This window comes from Podarcis vaucheri (assembly GCF_965113315.1).
Source record: "Podarcis vaucheri genome assembly, chromosome: 4".
In the NCBI taxonomy this organism is placed as follows: Eukaryota; Metazoa; Chordata; class Lepidosauria; order Squamata; family Lacertidae; genus Podarcis; species Podarcis vaucheri.
In genome coordinates this window covers 69,671,343-69,688,115 of record NC_138762.1, presented here as the reverse complement: position 1 = coordinate 69,688,115, position 16,773 = coordinate 69,671,343, and the positions used below count along the sequence as shown (strand labels likewise).

The following is a 16,773-nucleotide window of genomic DNA, read 5'->3' as shown; positions in this document are numbered from 1 at the left end:
TTAATGAGTCATGCTTCATGCATATACAATAAATTTCTAGTAGCCACACTTGAGTTCAGCTTGGCAAAACCTGCTGTTTATAGCTACACTTTTTTGCTGTATGATATCAAATTCAAAAAGGAACAGTAGAATGTTAGATCCTCTCTGTGCATCACAATATCTAGGACTGAATGCTGTAAGCAATCTGAACGAATCACTGGAAAGCGCTATCATTTGCTACTGTGGGGGTGGCTTACCTGTGGCCCTCCAGATGCTGTTGAACTCCCGGTCTGTGGTCAGTAATAATAGGTATTTGTAGTACAGTAACAGTTGGAGGTTCCCCACATCTGTTCTGCCTTTGATCTCTGTTAGTCATTTTGAATTGGTAATACGCAGTGATACCACTATAATTCCATCATGCTGCAGTACAGTGATCTCTACTTGGTCTTGTAACATACAAATTCTTGCATCAAACTACTTTCTTAATCTTTTATTCACTGATCACTTTTGACAAATACAAGATCATTTGAATTTGGCAATGATACTAGAAAAAATAGTGGGCAAATACTTAAGTGTGTACATTCTGGTTTTAAACAGTTTAAACATACAGGTTTAAGATTACCCACAGACCTAGACCACAAAATTTTGTCTGGAAAAGGTCATACTATGGTAGAAAACCAATAACAGGACACGTGAAATATGCCAAACTAAAATTTCGGATAACAAATTCTATTACAAAGCTGTTCAGACATAAGCATGCTATTTTTGAAATAAAGACCAAAAAAACCCATTGCAATCAATAAGATTGTGTCTCTATCAGTGGCTGTTTCAATTGGTTGAAAGCAGAGAGAAAAGAAGACCAATTGCCATTTAGCACCTTCACTCCTAGAACTGCCCCACTCCAGCAGCCATTCCACCTTGCCATGTACAAGCTAGAACATGAATGTGTGTGTTCACCTTCATTCCCTCCCTTTTGCATTGTATCTGTTAGATGATAATGCATCATGGCAGTGACCTGTCCTTTCTACTCTCTGTATAGCACTTAGGGTAATTTTAAGTACCTAATCATATTCCTGTTTTTTGAGTAGCAATGGAATGTGGAGACCACACAAAAGCAACCAGTAACAACTTTCTTTTCTCTATTAGGACTTCAAGAAAGAAGCTGAAGTATTTTCTGAGAAACTCTCAGGTAGTGGGAAGGAGGACAGGTATGTATCTTGCTAGTGCTTGACATGTATGGTTCATATTTATTTATTTTTGCTTTTTTATCAAGTGGGGCCTTTTTGCATTAAAACAAATCCTTTCCATTAAACACTTTTAATTGCATACTAATTACACTTGTCTGGTAATCGTTACTGTATTGCAGTTGAATTAAGATTTGTTAAAGTTTTAAAGCAAATGTCAAAAGAATGGATTGCATACTAAGTTTATTTGAGCAGGTCTCTATTTATAGATTGTTTGTGATAGCAGATGTTGGGGAAGGAGATTTCACCACATCCCTGTAAGTGTCCAAATTATCCCTCCCCCTAAAAAAACCTCCTGTAGATGATTGGGGGACTTATGATTTGATGTGTATGCTGTGTGAGGGAAGGGTAGATGAGAATTGAGGAAGGAAGTGTATTAGACTGTTTCAAAATTCATTATTATCTGTGTTCCAGCTTTAGTGCTGCAGCCACTCTTCATGGAGAGCCTGATGATGATTTCTGGTGAATATCAATTAGCAGGGGCTACTTGACCAGAGAAGTGGACTTCTTTTCCATCAGAGGAAGCACCACAAACTAGGGTGAGATTCTGAACATTGGAATATTGCCATCTGCATAATTCAGGAAAAACATACTAAAAATGAAACATTGCTGCTTGTTGGCACAAAGTTGCTCTCAGTGCTACTGAAACAATGTTTCAGAGAATTGCTTCCTACCTGAACAACCAATTTTACGTGTTTAAAATATGCCAGTACAATAAAGATAGCTTTTTATAGAGGCAGTGGGGGAAACAATCAAATCAGGTTGATTTACCTTGTTATACAAATGAATATTTTTTTAAAAATAAAGTGTCAGTCATAGAAAATTCTGTGTTTAAATCTATTTGAAATATTTTCTTCCAGAGTTTATATTACAGACTTTACAGATGATTGACCAGCTGTCTATATAAGCATAGCTCAGAGCTCTAGAATGAAAACAGTGTTTAGACATCTAAGTTTTGGGGTAATGTGCTTAAGCAGCTTTTGACTTTATTGAATAGTGACGCTACAATTTCCTGCTGCTGCACATCCTTTAGCTACTCTTTAAAAACAAACTAGGGCATCAGCAAGAGTTCAGTCAAGCACACTTTAAAAATTAAGTGCTTGTAATTGGGACTACTTCCTATTAAAAGTACATGGTATTGAAAACGATGATTTACACTATTATGATGTTTAAATTTTGGAAATGGTTGTCATAGTATGAAACTGGCCTGAAAAAGTGGGGCAACTGTGTCTGAACTCACTAAAATTGAATCATATTATCAACTCATTTTAGAGGAGAGTTCCTTGGGAAAGTGATGAAAGAATTAACCCACTTTACAAGCTTTGTAATTAGTGGGAAATGCTGGTACAGCTGAATCGATGGCACCTGATTTGTTGAAATGCCAGAGATTTTGGAAGTTGAACTATATCCTGGCTTCGTGTAGTTTGACCACACTGCATTAAAATAATGAAACATACTATAGATGGGAAACTTTTGCAGTGAGCTTATGAGAGACGCCAGGCATGCCTCAAGCAGTTCTCCTAAGACAAAGTTGAGCAAATAGTACTCTGATTCAAAATCAATTACTGAGAACAGGCCCTTGCAGATGAGCATCTTTCAAAACACTTTTGCATATCTATGTTTGCTAATTTGACTGCTCTCATTTCTTAAAAGACAGAAACTAACAAATTTATGTTTATGTCAAACTGTATCAAACCTGAACTGTGAAATACACTATTGTTGTTTTTTGCCCCAAAGGTAAACTAATAGTGGCAAATCCATATACCAAATAATGCGCACACTTTTTGAAAGTCAGACCCAGTCCAGAGGCACCCTAGCACTGAAGGATATCACATCTTGATAAGATGCAGGGAAAGATCTATCTTCCTATGTCCATTGGTTGCCATTTTTTTCAATAGATGCTAAAACTTCCAATTATGTGTCACCCAAACACTAGCTTTGGGATGGCTGTCTAAACTGCTACAACTGTTTCAAAACCTTCTTAAATAAGCATACACAAATATTGGTTCTATTATCTACAAATATTTATTGTAACACTTGGATATAACTACAGGAAGCCCTTGGCACTGATAGAAAATATTGATTCACGGTTAGGTTACAAAAATTTATACATAGCAAAATTTAATGCTCTTTACATAAAAAATATTAGACTACTTAAACAAAACTTCAAAAAACTCCCAGTAAATAGCTACATAGAATTAGAAAAGAATTAGGCTTTAAGACACTGTCTGTTACCTTTATGCAAACACTGGACTAGTAAGAACATCACCTGCATTGCTGTAGAAATTTGTTTCCTTCCATGCAACAGGTAAAAACAAACACTAAGCTATTTTTTATCTGCTCTATATAGATTTTGCCTCTTTAAAAAGAAAGTCAGATTAGGCATGTAACAAACTCAAATGCAAGGTAATACCTGAAGTTTTTTCCACATTAATATTTTTTTCCTTTAAAAACTTTCTAAAGAAACATGTGCTTCCTTTATCTTTATACACTTCTGTATGAGCTACAGGAGCATGTTAATATTCAGCAAACGTTCAAAACTAATCAAACCACACATTAACATGGATGTATGACTTGACTTTTTTACTGATTTAAAACTCACTGATGTACTTAAAAGTTTCTCCAACATTTATATAATTTTTTATTTTTAAAAAAGAACACCAAAGATACCATCACTAGTACTCAAGCTAGCACTGAATGTTTCTGAAAATGTTAGAAGGCAGATTTTGTGGGAAACACTTTTAAAATGGCACCCAATATTTTACTGAACACCAAATTTCTTAAAAGAGAAAACAAATAAGCACTGTCTATAAACGTGCTGAGCACCAAAATTGAGACGGGCGGTTGACCTGTGCTCTGTATGGCTATGGGTTTTTATGTTCTACAAATTGTTATCTGCTCACTTGAAACAATTATATCAGTATAATTTCAACAAGGTAACACTTTCTGCTTTGATAAAATACATGATAATGATCTCCCACTGCTATATAAATGCTTCAGACATTTATAGAAAATAAATATTAAGGCAAAGCTGACATTTATTTTCTGAGAAGGGGATCATTATCCTGATCCAAAGGTCTGTCTACATTCCATCAAATGGTATAAAATTAAAAGAAAACAAACTCTGGGCAACAGTGCCCAGCTTACTCTGGTAAGTGCAGTAGAACAACAGTGGCTCATTACAGCATCAATGAAAAGGGAGTGGCTCAGAAAATAACACTTCTGGCATTTAGTCCACAAAATCCAGTTTTAATTTTGACAGAGACTGAATAAGATTATTTGTAACTTCCTGAAACCGTATCAAATAAGCACAACTATCAGTATTCAGAAGAAAGGGAATAACTAGTCATACTAGAATCTTAGTTACTTACATCTGTGTAATTATATACAGCCTTTAAAATCTTTTAGTCATTGCAGGGCTGGATACCAACTGTGGTAGCCTGTTTTGAAAGGAGTGTGTTCCTTCAATAATTCTTTTATAATTGCCAAGAGATATCCATAAAGATCCTTGACTTGGTAACATGTTTTTCTAAAGTGGCCTAGAGACAACCTCTCTCCCCTCCCTCCCCCCCAAAAAACCCCTCCAATCGCAGTGCTAAAGGAATGGAGGATATCCACTGCAAATTTTCCCTATGATCATGGCCCAGGAGCATGAATGTGAAGTTTTTATACTTCTGCATTTGCTTGGACATGCATCTGTTCTGCAGAGCAGCTGCTTGATGATTTGTCAGAGCTACAAAATTCTTCTGGCAAACATTTATGTGTAAGAATTGAGTTGCTCTTTGGACCGAGACTGGATATCCTGAAGCTCCTGTTCTTCTTTTGCTTTGATATCCTGGTAAGCCTGCATTTTGCTCGCATCCTTTAAGTAGGCCCAGTTAGAGGACAGTATCATGAGGAAGTGTATCTGGAAGAGAAGGGTGAGCATGATGGCTAGTGAGCATGTCAAGAGGCAAAGCAGGCAGCTAGTAAGATTAATTTTTAAAAGTTATTCTACATTATTAAATATTAAAAAAGGCAAAGAGGCTTATTTCTAAAGATCTCTAGAATTTTGCATGCTTAATTCTACTAAGTAGGTACTGGCAAAAGTTAGTAGGAAATAGGAACAAAAGCAGTTAATGCGAAAGAACAACAGAAACGGAAAAGCTTTGAAAATACATTGCAAGTTTACATGCTGAAGCCTAGAAGAGCAACTCAAGATAAATCTGTGATCGTTTCTTCCTTTCCCTGTTTCTTCCCCCACCCTCTTGAGTAAAGGAAAATTGTAATGTGGAAATTTTATAAAGTTATCCTCTTAGAAAAGTTGTGTCCCGCCATACTCACTGGGGCAAAAATTGTTTTTTTCTAAAATGCAGCTTTCTATATAAAAGGGTTTGCTTTGCGTGCTGCATGGTTATACTTTGGAAGCTGATCACTGACAAATAAGTTAGTAGCGCATAGCCTGTGCCACAAAAGTTGATCTTTTCTATTTCTTATAGGCCAGGGGTGGGGTGGAATGAACTTGTTTCCATGCTTTTGCTAGAGAACTGCATGGCTTTTGTTTTTTATTTTTTGGGGGAAAATGAAAATGTCAGCTAATGAAAAGGGTATTCTTCAATGAGCCTAATTACTTGTCTCTCAAAACATTTGACCAGTAAAAACCCAAAGGGCTGGTGTTATACAGTAAAAATGAGAGGCAAATGTGTGGTACTTTAGAAGAGCACTTTGACAACAATCTAAAAGGTAGGCACTGACAGTTATCAAGAATCAAGCATGTATCTTGTGTGCCATCTATTTGTAGAACAGATGCTTTATTATTTTTCAGATTAGTGAACAGCAGAGACAAAATAACTTATTACAGGCCCTTAATTGATCCAGTAATTATTTCAGAGATGATTGTTAGAAAAAAATATAGCTTGATGTTAAATGAAAGCCCTCCTTCCTTTAAAGGGATGATTTACAACATCACTGAAAATAACAATCTTCTCATAGTATAGAAAATAGCCAGCTCTCACCCACATCATTAATCATATACAAGAAATAAATTTGAATTAATCTAAAATGCTTAAAGATGCTTACTGAAGCTATTTACAATTTACTGTAACAAACTTCAAAAAAGCTAGACTCTTTAGTCTAGGGTGTCAGTGGTTTTTCAAGCTACACAGTGCAGCTCTTTACTGGGCTTATGCAATTTAGAATTTAGTGCAGCAATCTTCCCGACTCTTAAACTTCAAAACGGCATAGTTATATGTGGTAGCCATCATGTAGATCAGCTGGTGGAAGAGAACAAAACACAGCGTATAAGAGACAACAAATTCTATTGGCCTTTTAGGAAGTTCTTTGTGAAAATTTATACTGTGTCAGGCACGGATTTCAATGAGAGCTATGGCAAAAATGACTAGCTCTGCTTTACCTAAGCTATGTAAGGGCCCCTGGTTGTTTCAATGGGAAGTACATTGATAAATTATGACTTTAAATGAATTTGGCAACAGAAGATTGAAAGCAGGTTGCTGCAACAGTTCGTTGACTATAAATGGGTCTTGTTTTTAATCAGACTAACTAGCTTCAGTACATTCAGGTACCTTTCATACTCCCCAAAAGACTTAAAGGAAGGAAAGACAGGAGTATTAATTAAAACTATTTTCAAAGGTAGGAAACCTCTGAAGTGTCCTGATGCTGGGAAGTTCTACATACTAATGGCAAAATAGCTATATCCAAAAATGCCATAAATTGGCCATGCAACAGGATGGAGGTAAACGAATAGCAAAAAACAACAAAACCAAAAGAACTATTTTAAAGCTTGCTTTGGTGCAAAGCTTTACTGGGAAATGTAAGCACTTGCCTGCTATTTGGAATATCCTGAGAAAACTACAATCAGGTGCCAACAAACACAAAAATTATTACTTAGTTTAAGTTAAACAATATTTTAAAGATTACATCTGAAAAGGGAATACGTGGTTATTTTATGAGAGAGAGAGGATGATGGTACTCACCAGGGCTATGACAGTAGCACCAGCTCCAGCACACGCCACAATGAACAGGTGGTAAGACAAATAGAACTATAACAGTAAAGAGGAAAATCATTGTCCTAGGAGCTCCATGGCACATTAACAAATATAACTCTCGGGAGGCTGCCTAGTGTGGAGGAAGGTCCGATTCCAGGAGCCACTGCACCAACAAATATTTTTGAGGGGACGTAGTGAGTACTCTGCAAGTCCAATGTCATAACCTGTGGCACTTCAAGCTATTCAGACAAGGAGTCTGTGCCAGTGTTGCTGCAACATAACACTGCCAGTTGTACCTAAAGGCCAAGTTCCTTCACACATCTGTGAACACAGGTGTGACCATGATACCATGGAAGAAGCCTAGTGGGAATCAGATTCTGCATACAGGAAACTTGCACTCATCTCTCTGATTGTGACTGGGGGGAAATGTTAGCCTCAGTAACTGGATGCTGGTCGCCTCATGTGCAGCTTATTCAGGGCAATTTTTATCCATGCCAGCCAAGAGAAAAGAATGAACAAATCCAAAATTATTATTCTGAGTGAGACTAGGGCCACCACCATGGCAGTTCCATCAGCACCACTCTATTAACATTATTCTAGCCCACAGTCGTAACTGAGGGATGCTCCACACATTTAAAAACCTGCGTACGCCCTGGTTTCCCACATGCATGGAATGACATGGAAGGCAGCATAATAAGGCGAACCTGCCGAACCTGCCTGGAATAGGTGCTTTTATAACTGGCAGCTGTGTGCTACTGCCTGTCGCTGTAACTCAGATGCAGTTAGACAAACTGATCAGGAGGAGAGAGCTGCTGTGGACCACAACAGCCCAGTCAGCATGGTGCCTTAGCAATAAAGACAGGAGACAGCCTATTCTGAGGGCACTACTTTTGCAGTTGTTCCTTATTCAAAGGAAGCCTGGCATATTAATTAAGCATTGATTACTTATCTATACGCTGTATCCTAGTGTTTACCATATTGATGTGTTTTATGCAAAACTGATGTGGCTTGATGGAATAATTTTTCAGCACTATGTATTCCAGCTACTGAAGGGGTGGGAGGAGAAATACTGTTGTTCTCTCTTAACTGGCTATCCATAGAACCACTTAGCCTCACAAGTAGTGCAGACCTATATCCTCAGAATGTTGTATCATTCATTCTGTATGATTAAGAAACCTTTTAAAAAAATAAATAAATGGCATGAGCATTAATGTTTCAGCAGACCAATTGTTTATATATTCCAGTTGTCAAGATATGCAAGACAAGCACCGGGTGTCGGTAGTCTCGTTTACCTCAGGGGTGCTGCACATATCTGCTAATGCTGACCCACATGCCTTGCCAGGCACAGCATTCCAAGGGATGATACCTGAAGTTAAAATATCAAAAAGCCATTGTTAAAGCTGATAGCTGATGTCATTCTCCCTTCTGAAATCCCTTCCCCTTCCCCACCTACACGCAAGTTGTGTTCCTTTAACAAGCACCCACACATTGACCAGTTCAATCTGGAGTTGGCACCAGCAAGTACAAAATCACTTAACAGTGTTCCCTTTCTACATCCAGGAGAGAGTCTCCTTGCCAAGAGATGTTCTCAGATCTAGGATTCCCATATGGCGGACAAATGGTTGTTTTAGTCACTATGGACACTCTTCTTCTTTTTAATCACTGTCATATGCTGTGCTTCCTGACTCTATTGAATGGGCAAAGGGATTACTGAAAAGGGTGCTTGCATCTTTACAGGCTCTGCCTTAAGCTTCGTGGGTTGAGATTACAATTGTGGTCAATTGCAGAGGAGCTATTCAGAATTATCTCTGCAAGCCACTCTCTTCCTCCATTGCCTTATTAAAGCCTCTGTTCCTTTTCTTCATTACTGATCTTCAGGCCATTTTCTTCCTGGTGGAAGTATATCATGTGACAGCAAAGTACCTCAACATATTGCACTATAGAAGATATTCATCAAATATATTCATCTTTGACCTTTTTTGGGGGTGGGGGGAGCTATACAGCAGTAGGTATGTGTATCAGAGTTATAAAACAATGGAGAAGTGTGTGGAGCACTAAGCCATGTGGAGTGAGAAAAACTATGAGCCAAGGTTTGGGCAACATGCCAACTCAACAGTCATGGCACAGCTCGCAGCAGCACAGAAGCAGCAGGACTAGAGGAGAACAACTACTTTGTCTTGGAATCTCTATAAGTACTTCTATTGGCTTGTATCCAACTAAGTTGGATGAAAGTGAGTTGTGTCCATTAACTTCAATGGGTTTACTCTGAGAAGGACTAGCAGTGGATAAAAACCCATTATTTCCCAGGCTCGCCTCTACTGTGCCCTCCCCACACATCTCATTTCCACTGGCCTTTCTGAAAGATTTGTATCCTTCTTTAGCCAATGCCAGAGGAAGTATGTTAGGAACCTTAAAATACCTGGAATCTGGATGGAACTTCTAGAAGTAAATTGACTCAACTTCTATTATGTGTTCAACTGCCCTGTGTTCTATCGCCCTTCCTTTTTGGAGATGATTATGTCCCTCACTCCTAATCCCACACAAATAATCCCAGTCCCAGGGGAGGGTTGGGGCTAAACAGTATTTGTCACCAAATAAGCACTAATGATAGGAACAACTGCATAGTGTGTGTGATGTTAATCAGGTAAAAAAGATCTGGTCCCATAATATGTGATTCTTGGGAGCACAAATCTAGACCCCTGTTGCTTCCTCACACTGTTCTGACAATATATTTCCATTTCAAAACAAAAGGATAAATGAAACTGCTTTGCACAAGCACATACACAATTCACATTATTACAGAAATAGTAAGAATATGCAGATATATAGCTAAATTCAGGAGACTAGCATGGTAGGTTTTCAAACTATTTGGTGATGGGCTCAGGCTTGCTTAAGCAGTTTATTTTGCTGATTGTTTTATTATTAAGCCTGATAGCATAATGCGGATAACAGGCACAAAATCACTTTAGATAAATGACTTGCCAAATGCAGTTAAACTGGGTGCATCTGGAAAGAGGTCAGTGTAATCTGCATTAATTGAAAAAGTAATGACATGTTCAGAGACTCCACACTTGGTTGCTTTTTGGTTCATCTCATAAGGCTAAGACAAACCTGTTGAAGATAGGACAAGGAAAGAGGATAAAGCATTTAATCAGGATTAAAATAAGTACCGTATTGCCTGATATCCACACAGATCTGGTCCGCTGAAGCTGTCATATTTGCTGGGAGTGATCTGATGACTTCGCAAGTTGACCATATGTTATAGAACATGAAGACCGGCACAGCCGAGAAGCCAAAGACGCCAAGCCAGGCCACCCCCAGTACGTAGGTCAGGAAAACAAACTGAGGAGACAGGCACACATTTCACACAGAAAACCCCTTTCTCATTAATTTAGGATATCAAGGGTTAATCTCATTTACAGTACACACACTCCTGAATTTTAAAATCCAAGAGCATGTCACAGTCTCCATGTCCGATGTGAAGTCTCGGATTTTCACTCCATAGAGACGTTCCCTATAGCCCGTGTTGCGATGTTAAAAGCCTGACGTTGTTTTAAGTAAGCAAAATAAAAAGCAGCCTGACTTTCCAAGCAGTAGTCATTCTGGGATGCTTTCTTTGTCATTGGAGTGGCACTTCATTACTGGGAACGGTGACTTCCTTACAGTATCTGTGGGTACCTCCCAATTCCTGCTGTACGCAATTAGGATAAGAGGGCATAGCTTCTAACAACAGGGAGTGCCAGCCTGTTGTCTCGGGTGAGCCAACTGAAAAGAATGTCATGCTTCAGCCAACTAAATTGGACCAAGAGATGGGGACAACTTAATTACATTTTGGTGGTGGGGTGGGAATCTATAAAGTTAAAAATGAAGTGCTCTCAGTTAAGGGGGGAGAAATCCCCACCCCCCAAAAAAGCACAACCTGGCTGCCAAAAGCACAACACTGGACAAAAACACACAATATATAATCTGGACATTTTTATGAATGGTGTTAATGAAAACTTTGACAGAACTGTGGCCCACTTAAAAGTTGTAATTTCTTGGAAGAATAAACTTGGTAAAAAAGAGGATTATGTCCAAATTATTTTTTCCTCATACCTCTCTCCAATAAAGTACTATTTGAGAGAGAAAAAGCAGGCAAATTCACTTGGGATAAGAAAACAAGCTAGAATTAATACCTAATTCTCTTGTGACCATTAAAGGGAGATGTATAGCCTCTGCTGTTTATGTGGATGACTAAGGTTCAACTGCTAGCATCTCTAGCTAGGGCTTTCTGAAAGCCTAGAAGGACACTGCTTTCTTATCAAAGGCCAGCGTAAAGAGCTGGTGCAAACAACACTGTAGATAATGCTATGGACCACTGTAGTGGCAATCCATATTCCTGCAATGGACTCACCATTCCACTGATGCAGCGGCCACAGATGGTTGTCTTGAATTCACCATGCAGCTCCTTCACAGCACTTGTTGTATAAAAGCCCTCCGCCAACAGGATAATTCCATACAAGAAAAAAAACGATGCAATGCCATAGATCACATACTGCATTAGTTTTATTCTGAGAAGGAAACAAACAGGGCAATCAGACTCTTGTCACTCTGAAATAAAGTCTCATTTCATAATCATCCGAGAGCACAAGGACAGAATGAACACCTTAGTGGTAAGTTCACAAGTGAGACCATTTACTAGCTGTGTAAAGAACCAATGTAGTTGGTCATAATTTCCATCAGGTTGCAAGATTTGGCCTTGGACCATGCTCGTGGTTGAGGCTGAAAGGAATTAGTGTCTTCACCATATGGAGAGCAGCAGGTTGAGCAAGGCTGGTCTAGATTCTGATCCAGTTGCTCTTCTTTTAATGTTGACTTGTCAACTGGAACTGGTTAAGCTGTTGTAGATTTTAACCTCATCATATTCAAGAATAAAGGGAACCAGAGCAGATGGAGAAGCTGAATTTCATACACAAACTGAACTAGTCAGTCAAATCCTCGGATGAAAACATCTAGTATTTATTGCCCTTCTATACAGCTATTACACCATGGGTAGGCCCGGGGGGCAGATCTGGCCCAATCGCTGCCTAAATCAGGCCTGCGGAAGGTCCAGGAATCAGCATGTTTTTACATGAGTAGAATGTGTGCTTTTATTTAAAATGCATCTCTTGGTTATTTGTGGGGCCTGCCTGGTATTTTTACATGAGTAGAATGTGTGCTTTTATTTAAAATGCATCTCTGGGTTATTTGTGGGGCACAGGAATTTGTTCATTTCCCCCATCCAAAATATAGTCCGGCCCCCCACAAGGTCTGAGGGACAGTGGACCGGCCCCCTCCTGAAAAAGTTTGCTGACCCCTGTGTTACACAGCCAAAGTTGACCACCAGTAACTTCAAAAATGCTGCAGCATCTGATGCTTACACATAATTAAATAGCCTCAAGCCCTACCCTCACCAGTCACTATAGAATATTTCTTACTGCAAACATCTTCCTTTACTGTATCCCAGAAGGAACCACAGCATACTTCTGCTGGGAAGGAAGCTTTGTTCTTGCTTTCTTTCAGCAGCAAGAAAAACATTTAAAGGAGTGCCACTCCTACTCAAATAGACAAAATGAGCTCTGCTGCAAGGATGGAGACGCAGACCGACACACCTCAATGCCATCTAGCAACAAGAAGGGGCTTTCCCCTTTCGTCTCTTGTCAGTGTGTGCACTGCATCCACACAATATAAATTCCTCATAGTAGCAGCAGGGTACATTGCCCCCATCACTCAATATAATGCACCTTCTAGCTCTACCCATTCATTTGTGCAATTAACGTGCAGTTATTTCTCTTTTGTAACGGATCCAGCCATTCTTTTCCATTAAAAGTAATATGTAGCCACAATTTGTGAGTAATTTGCATTGTTCCCCTTTGCTGCTAAATTTGGTTTCTGGTCATCACCGCACCCCATGGTATCCTCACAACCAGCCTGTATGTAATACAGGTTTTGTTTCCTGTTCCACATACAAAATGTCAGAATACCCTGCATCTAAGGCACTATGCAAAAGTGCATTCGTCTGCACTTCTAGAGGTATGTAAACCATATTTGTTTGTTTCAGATTCAGTTTTGTGCACCACAATTAAAATCATTTTAGTTGATCCACTAGACATCCAGAAGATAAATCATAATGCCAAAGGAATTATGCAGTGGTGCCCTATAGAAGTGAAGTGACAGCCACTAACAATTTTTTCAAAGATCTAGAACATGAAAAGGAAGACAAACTGTTCACCAAGGACAGAAGAGGCAACATGTTTTAAGCTTAAGTAATGTAGATGAGAGGTTAATAATTGAGGGGGAAATTTAACCATAAGAACAGTTCAGCAATGGGAGATCCTGTTGAGGAAAACTAGCATGCTTCAGACACAAACCAATATAGCCTATTTCAGTGGGAGGCAGAAGATTAGATTCATAGTCCATTACGCATCTACTATGGAGTTATGTGGCATGTGAGAGAAATGTCATGACTGCCTCAATTGCAGTGGTTAGTGATAACATTTATTATTTTATCCTTAGATTTAGCAGTATTGCTTTCCTGTGTACCTCTCCAGTATATTTTTAGTGGTCTGTCATCTCCTGGCAACAGCTATTTTTTCTTGCCTTCAGTTGCTATGGAGCTGAATAACTATGCTCTTTGGGAGATTTATCGCTACCCTTGTTTTCCTTCTCTCTGTTGAACGAGAATATACATTTGGGGGGGGGGAATATATGCTGAATCCCTAACAGCAGCAGACTTCTGGTGGAAGTGTTGCAAATTCCCCAACCCACCCAACAAAGTTCACAACTATATGCTGTATATAAAAACAGCCCCAATCCAAAAGATGTTTTGCTTGAGATGGACTCTCCAAATTCACTTCAAATTTTGAGTTTTGCCAGCCACTCTTACCTCCTTGCTGGCTGAATTGGCATGCGCTCCTAGCTCTGATGTTATTAAAGTTATCACTGCAATTGCTTCACAGAGTAAGAGAAGTGGTTTTGTACTTACACTTCAGATAACAAAGCATGGTCAGTAACATTTGTGGAAAAACGCTGTTCGAGGATCGATACAGTCCCGGCGAGAGCCACATGACCGCAGCCGCAAAACAATGCTACCCCAGAGAAGCAGAGAATAGTTGCCACAAGGGAAGCATATGGAACTCCTCCCAGGCACTTAATGCAACATTCAAAGCAACCTAAGCAGAAAAGAAAAAGGGGGGGGGGACACAAAGACAACATTATTTAAGTACAAGAACAAGTTATGAGAACAACATCATTTGGACTTCATGTGGTAAAACTAGTAAGAACAATTAGCAAAGTTACTTGTTCAAAGCTAATGGGTTGCACTTCCTTCTTTCATCAGATGACCTTCCTCTTTATGTCTGTCGCCTCAAAGTACAAGAGTGACAGCACCCCAGATTCTATGAAAATCAAAGGCTGCAGATGAAGCAAGCTTGTGCAGGATGCTTTAGAAAAGAGTGTGTGTTCTCCACCGACACATCAAATTAACACTTCTATTTTAAGCACAGACAACAAAAATAAAACTTTGAAACTGAGTGCACTATACTGTCCTTTCAGACATCTTTGCAGGGCGATGTGGGAGCCAGAAGCCCTCTAGTTAAAAGTCTCATCTAAGCCACAAATTCATTTGACAGCCTTAAAGTAATCCACCCACACTCGGTAGCTTTATAAAACCTCAGGCCCCATTTGACAGCACACTGGTTCACCCAACATGGATGTTAAAAAGTTTACTGGTGTGTGATGTACTCAAAAGGTTCTATATAAATGCAGCTGAAAAGCTTGTGCTTTCTCTGAAGAACATACAGATATGTTCAAATACAGAACATCCCAAGCTTGTTAATTGACATTAAGGATGAAGAATCTGTGGGTGACAGTTCCCATCACCTCAGGCCAGAATTGTATCTGGAGGGCAGCAGATTCTCCCTAGGATAGATGAAATGCTACACACCTGCCGTGCTTAGAAGCACTACTGGTGCCCTTCCACTTTAGTAAATGCCTAGAAGACTGAATATGGAAAGGGGGTGGCCCTTCAGGATGATCTTGTTACTACAATTTCCACCATTCCTGACCAGACTTCTGGCTGAGGCTGACGGGAGCTGGTGTCCAAAAATAACCCGGGGTATGTGTCACAGGTTAGCCACTTGATTCAAAACCCAGCATGGGAACTAATTTCGCAGCGCAACACTACTCCAATGAAGGAATATGCCTTCAAGACTTCAGATGCAACTAAATTAGAATAATTCACTCAAAGAGGAGTTTCAGATACTGGTGAGGTAAAAAGAAAAGAGTTAGGAGAAACAGTTCATATTGGTCTTAGGTGGTTAAAAATGGCAAATTCTACAGCATCACTGATACAGCAAGCATGCAAAGGTATCATGAGAATAGAAAAGAAACATCCCAAAGGCCCATTTAGTTCCTTAAATTACATATGGGACACTGTTTCACTGGAGATTCTGTGCTGCAAACCCTCTGGATTTATTTACATAGTTTGTTTGTCCTCAGTATCTGGAAATATTTCTGTGTCCTCTAGGGATAGTTTTATATTCATTAGTAACATCAGAACTGCTAAGTCTAGTCTGCAGTGTAGTGAATGTTCAGTTTCAGATTCCACTTTGAGCTGCTAGCTTTGCACATGCACAAGGAGATTTGGGCATGGTGGAAGTTTAAAATGATCGAAACTCCCAGGTGCTTTCTGGAAAGACACAGACTGTGCCTCAACCACCCTGCTGATCTTATGAACTGGAGTTTCTAGAACAGTTGTTAACAACAAGGGGTGGCTGAAAAAGTACACAGCCTAAGATAAAAGGAATTGGCTTTGAACTTGGAAAACTTGCGAGTCTGCTTCTCCAAATGCTCACAGTCACTCATTTGTTCAAGAGAAGAGGAAGCCATTTTGCTGATTGCCATACTAATAAACTACCTAGTTGCCCAAGACACCACTTAACCAAGTTCTTGTCCTAGAACTGCTATGCTATTCTCACTAGAGATGATGCCAGAATACATAGTCCCAAGCATTGCATTTTGAAATAGGCTGGCTTGGAACAGTTGCTTCAAATGCAAGGTAAGCACTACCTGTTCCACTTACGTGTTTGCCTCCAGCTCCCATCAGGAATCCAGGGCAACCAAGATGCTAGGTGCTGACAAGAGAGAAACATTCCTCTCTGTGCCAGACCAGCAGCGCCAATGTGAATGGGTATTGGTGGGAGGGGGCAGTCTTGTGTACAAAGGTAGTGTTATGTGGCGGGGGGTTGGAGAATCAGAGTATTGGGAAAAATCTGCTTCATGTACCAAAGTCTCAGATTAAATGCAGATTGGTTTGGAATAAGCCCAGTACCATCCTGAGTCTATTTTATTTTTAAAAATTTAAAAGTTGGCTTAGGAGAACTGGGGAGGCAAGAGATGCACTCATAAGTACAACTCTGATGTATATATTATTTGCTACCCACCAAAAGCAAACATTACATGATGTCTTTGTACAGGTACACAGAAATTATTATAGTTGGGCACATCCATAGAGCAATAAAGTCCATGCAGCAGTTAAAGAAAAAGTC

At 39.4% G+C, this 16,773-nt stretch overlaps 2 protein-coding genes across 11 annotated transcripts in view; one reads left to right on the top strand and one right to left on the bottom strand.

Annotated features, from left to right (window-relative positions):
• Positions 1 to 14,758, top strand: part of OFD1 (OFD1 centriole and centriolar satellite protein) — a 43,406-nt gene extending 28,648 nt beyond the window's left edge. For 4 of the 5 annotated variants that reach the window (XM_082220860.1, XM_082220858.1, XM_082220859.1 and 1 more), the window contains exons 22-23: positions 1,126 to 1,187; positions 1,638 to 2,046. In XM_082220860.1, the coding sequence (XP_082076986.1) occupies positions 1,126 to 1,187; positions 1,638 to 1,689 (114 nt within the window). In that variant the 3' untranslated portion in view covers positions 1,690 to 2,046. Of the gene's footprint in view, positions 1 to 1,125; positions 1,188 to 1,637; positions 2,047 to 14,564 lie in introns of those variants that run through there. The other variant, XR_014219307.1, reaches the window with a different exon arrangement.
• GPM6B (glycoprotein M6B) overlaps positions 455 to 16,773 on the bottom strand; it is a 103,590-nt gene continuing 87,271 nt past the window's right edge. For 4 of the 6 annotated variants that reach the window (XM_082220909.1, XM_082220905.1, XM_082220904.1 and 1 more), the window contains 6 exons: positions 14,211 to 14,397; positions 11,601 to 11,757; positions 10,378 to 10,549; positions 8,500 to 8,573; positions 7,196 to 7,261; positions 455 to 5,130 (listed from right to left, as the gene is read on the bottom strand). In XM_082220909.1, the coding sequence (XP_082077035.1) occupies positions 4,981 to 5,130; positions 7,196 to 7,261; positions 8,500 to 8,573; positions 10,378 to 10,549; positions 11,601 to 11,757; positions 14,211 to 14,397 (806 nt within the window). In that variant the 3' untranslated portion in view covers positions 455 to 4,980. Of the gene's footprint in view, positions 5,131 to 5,982; positions 6,476 to 7,044; positions 7,071 to 7,195; positions 7,262 to 8,499; positions 8,574 to 10,377; positions 10,550 to 11,600; positions 11,758 to 14,210; positions 14,398 to 16,773 lie in introns of those variants that run through there. The other 2 variants (XM_082220907.1, XM_082220906.1) reach the window with 2 other exon arrangements.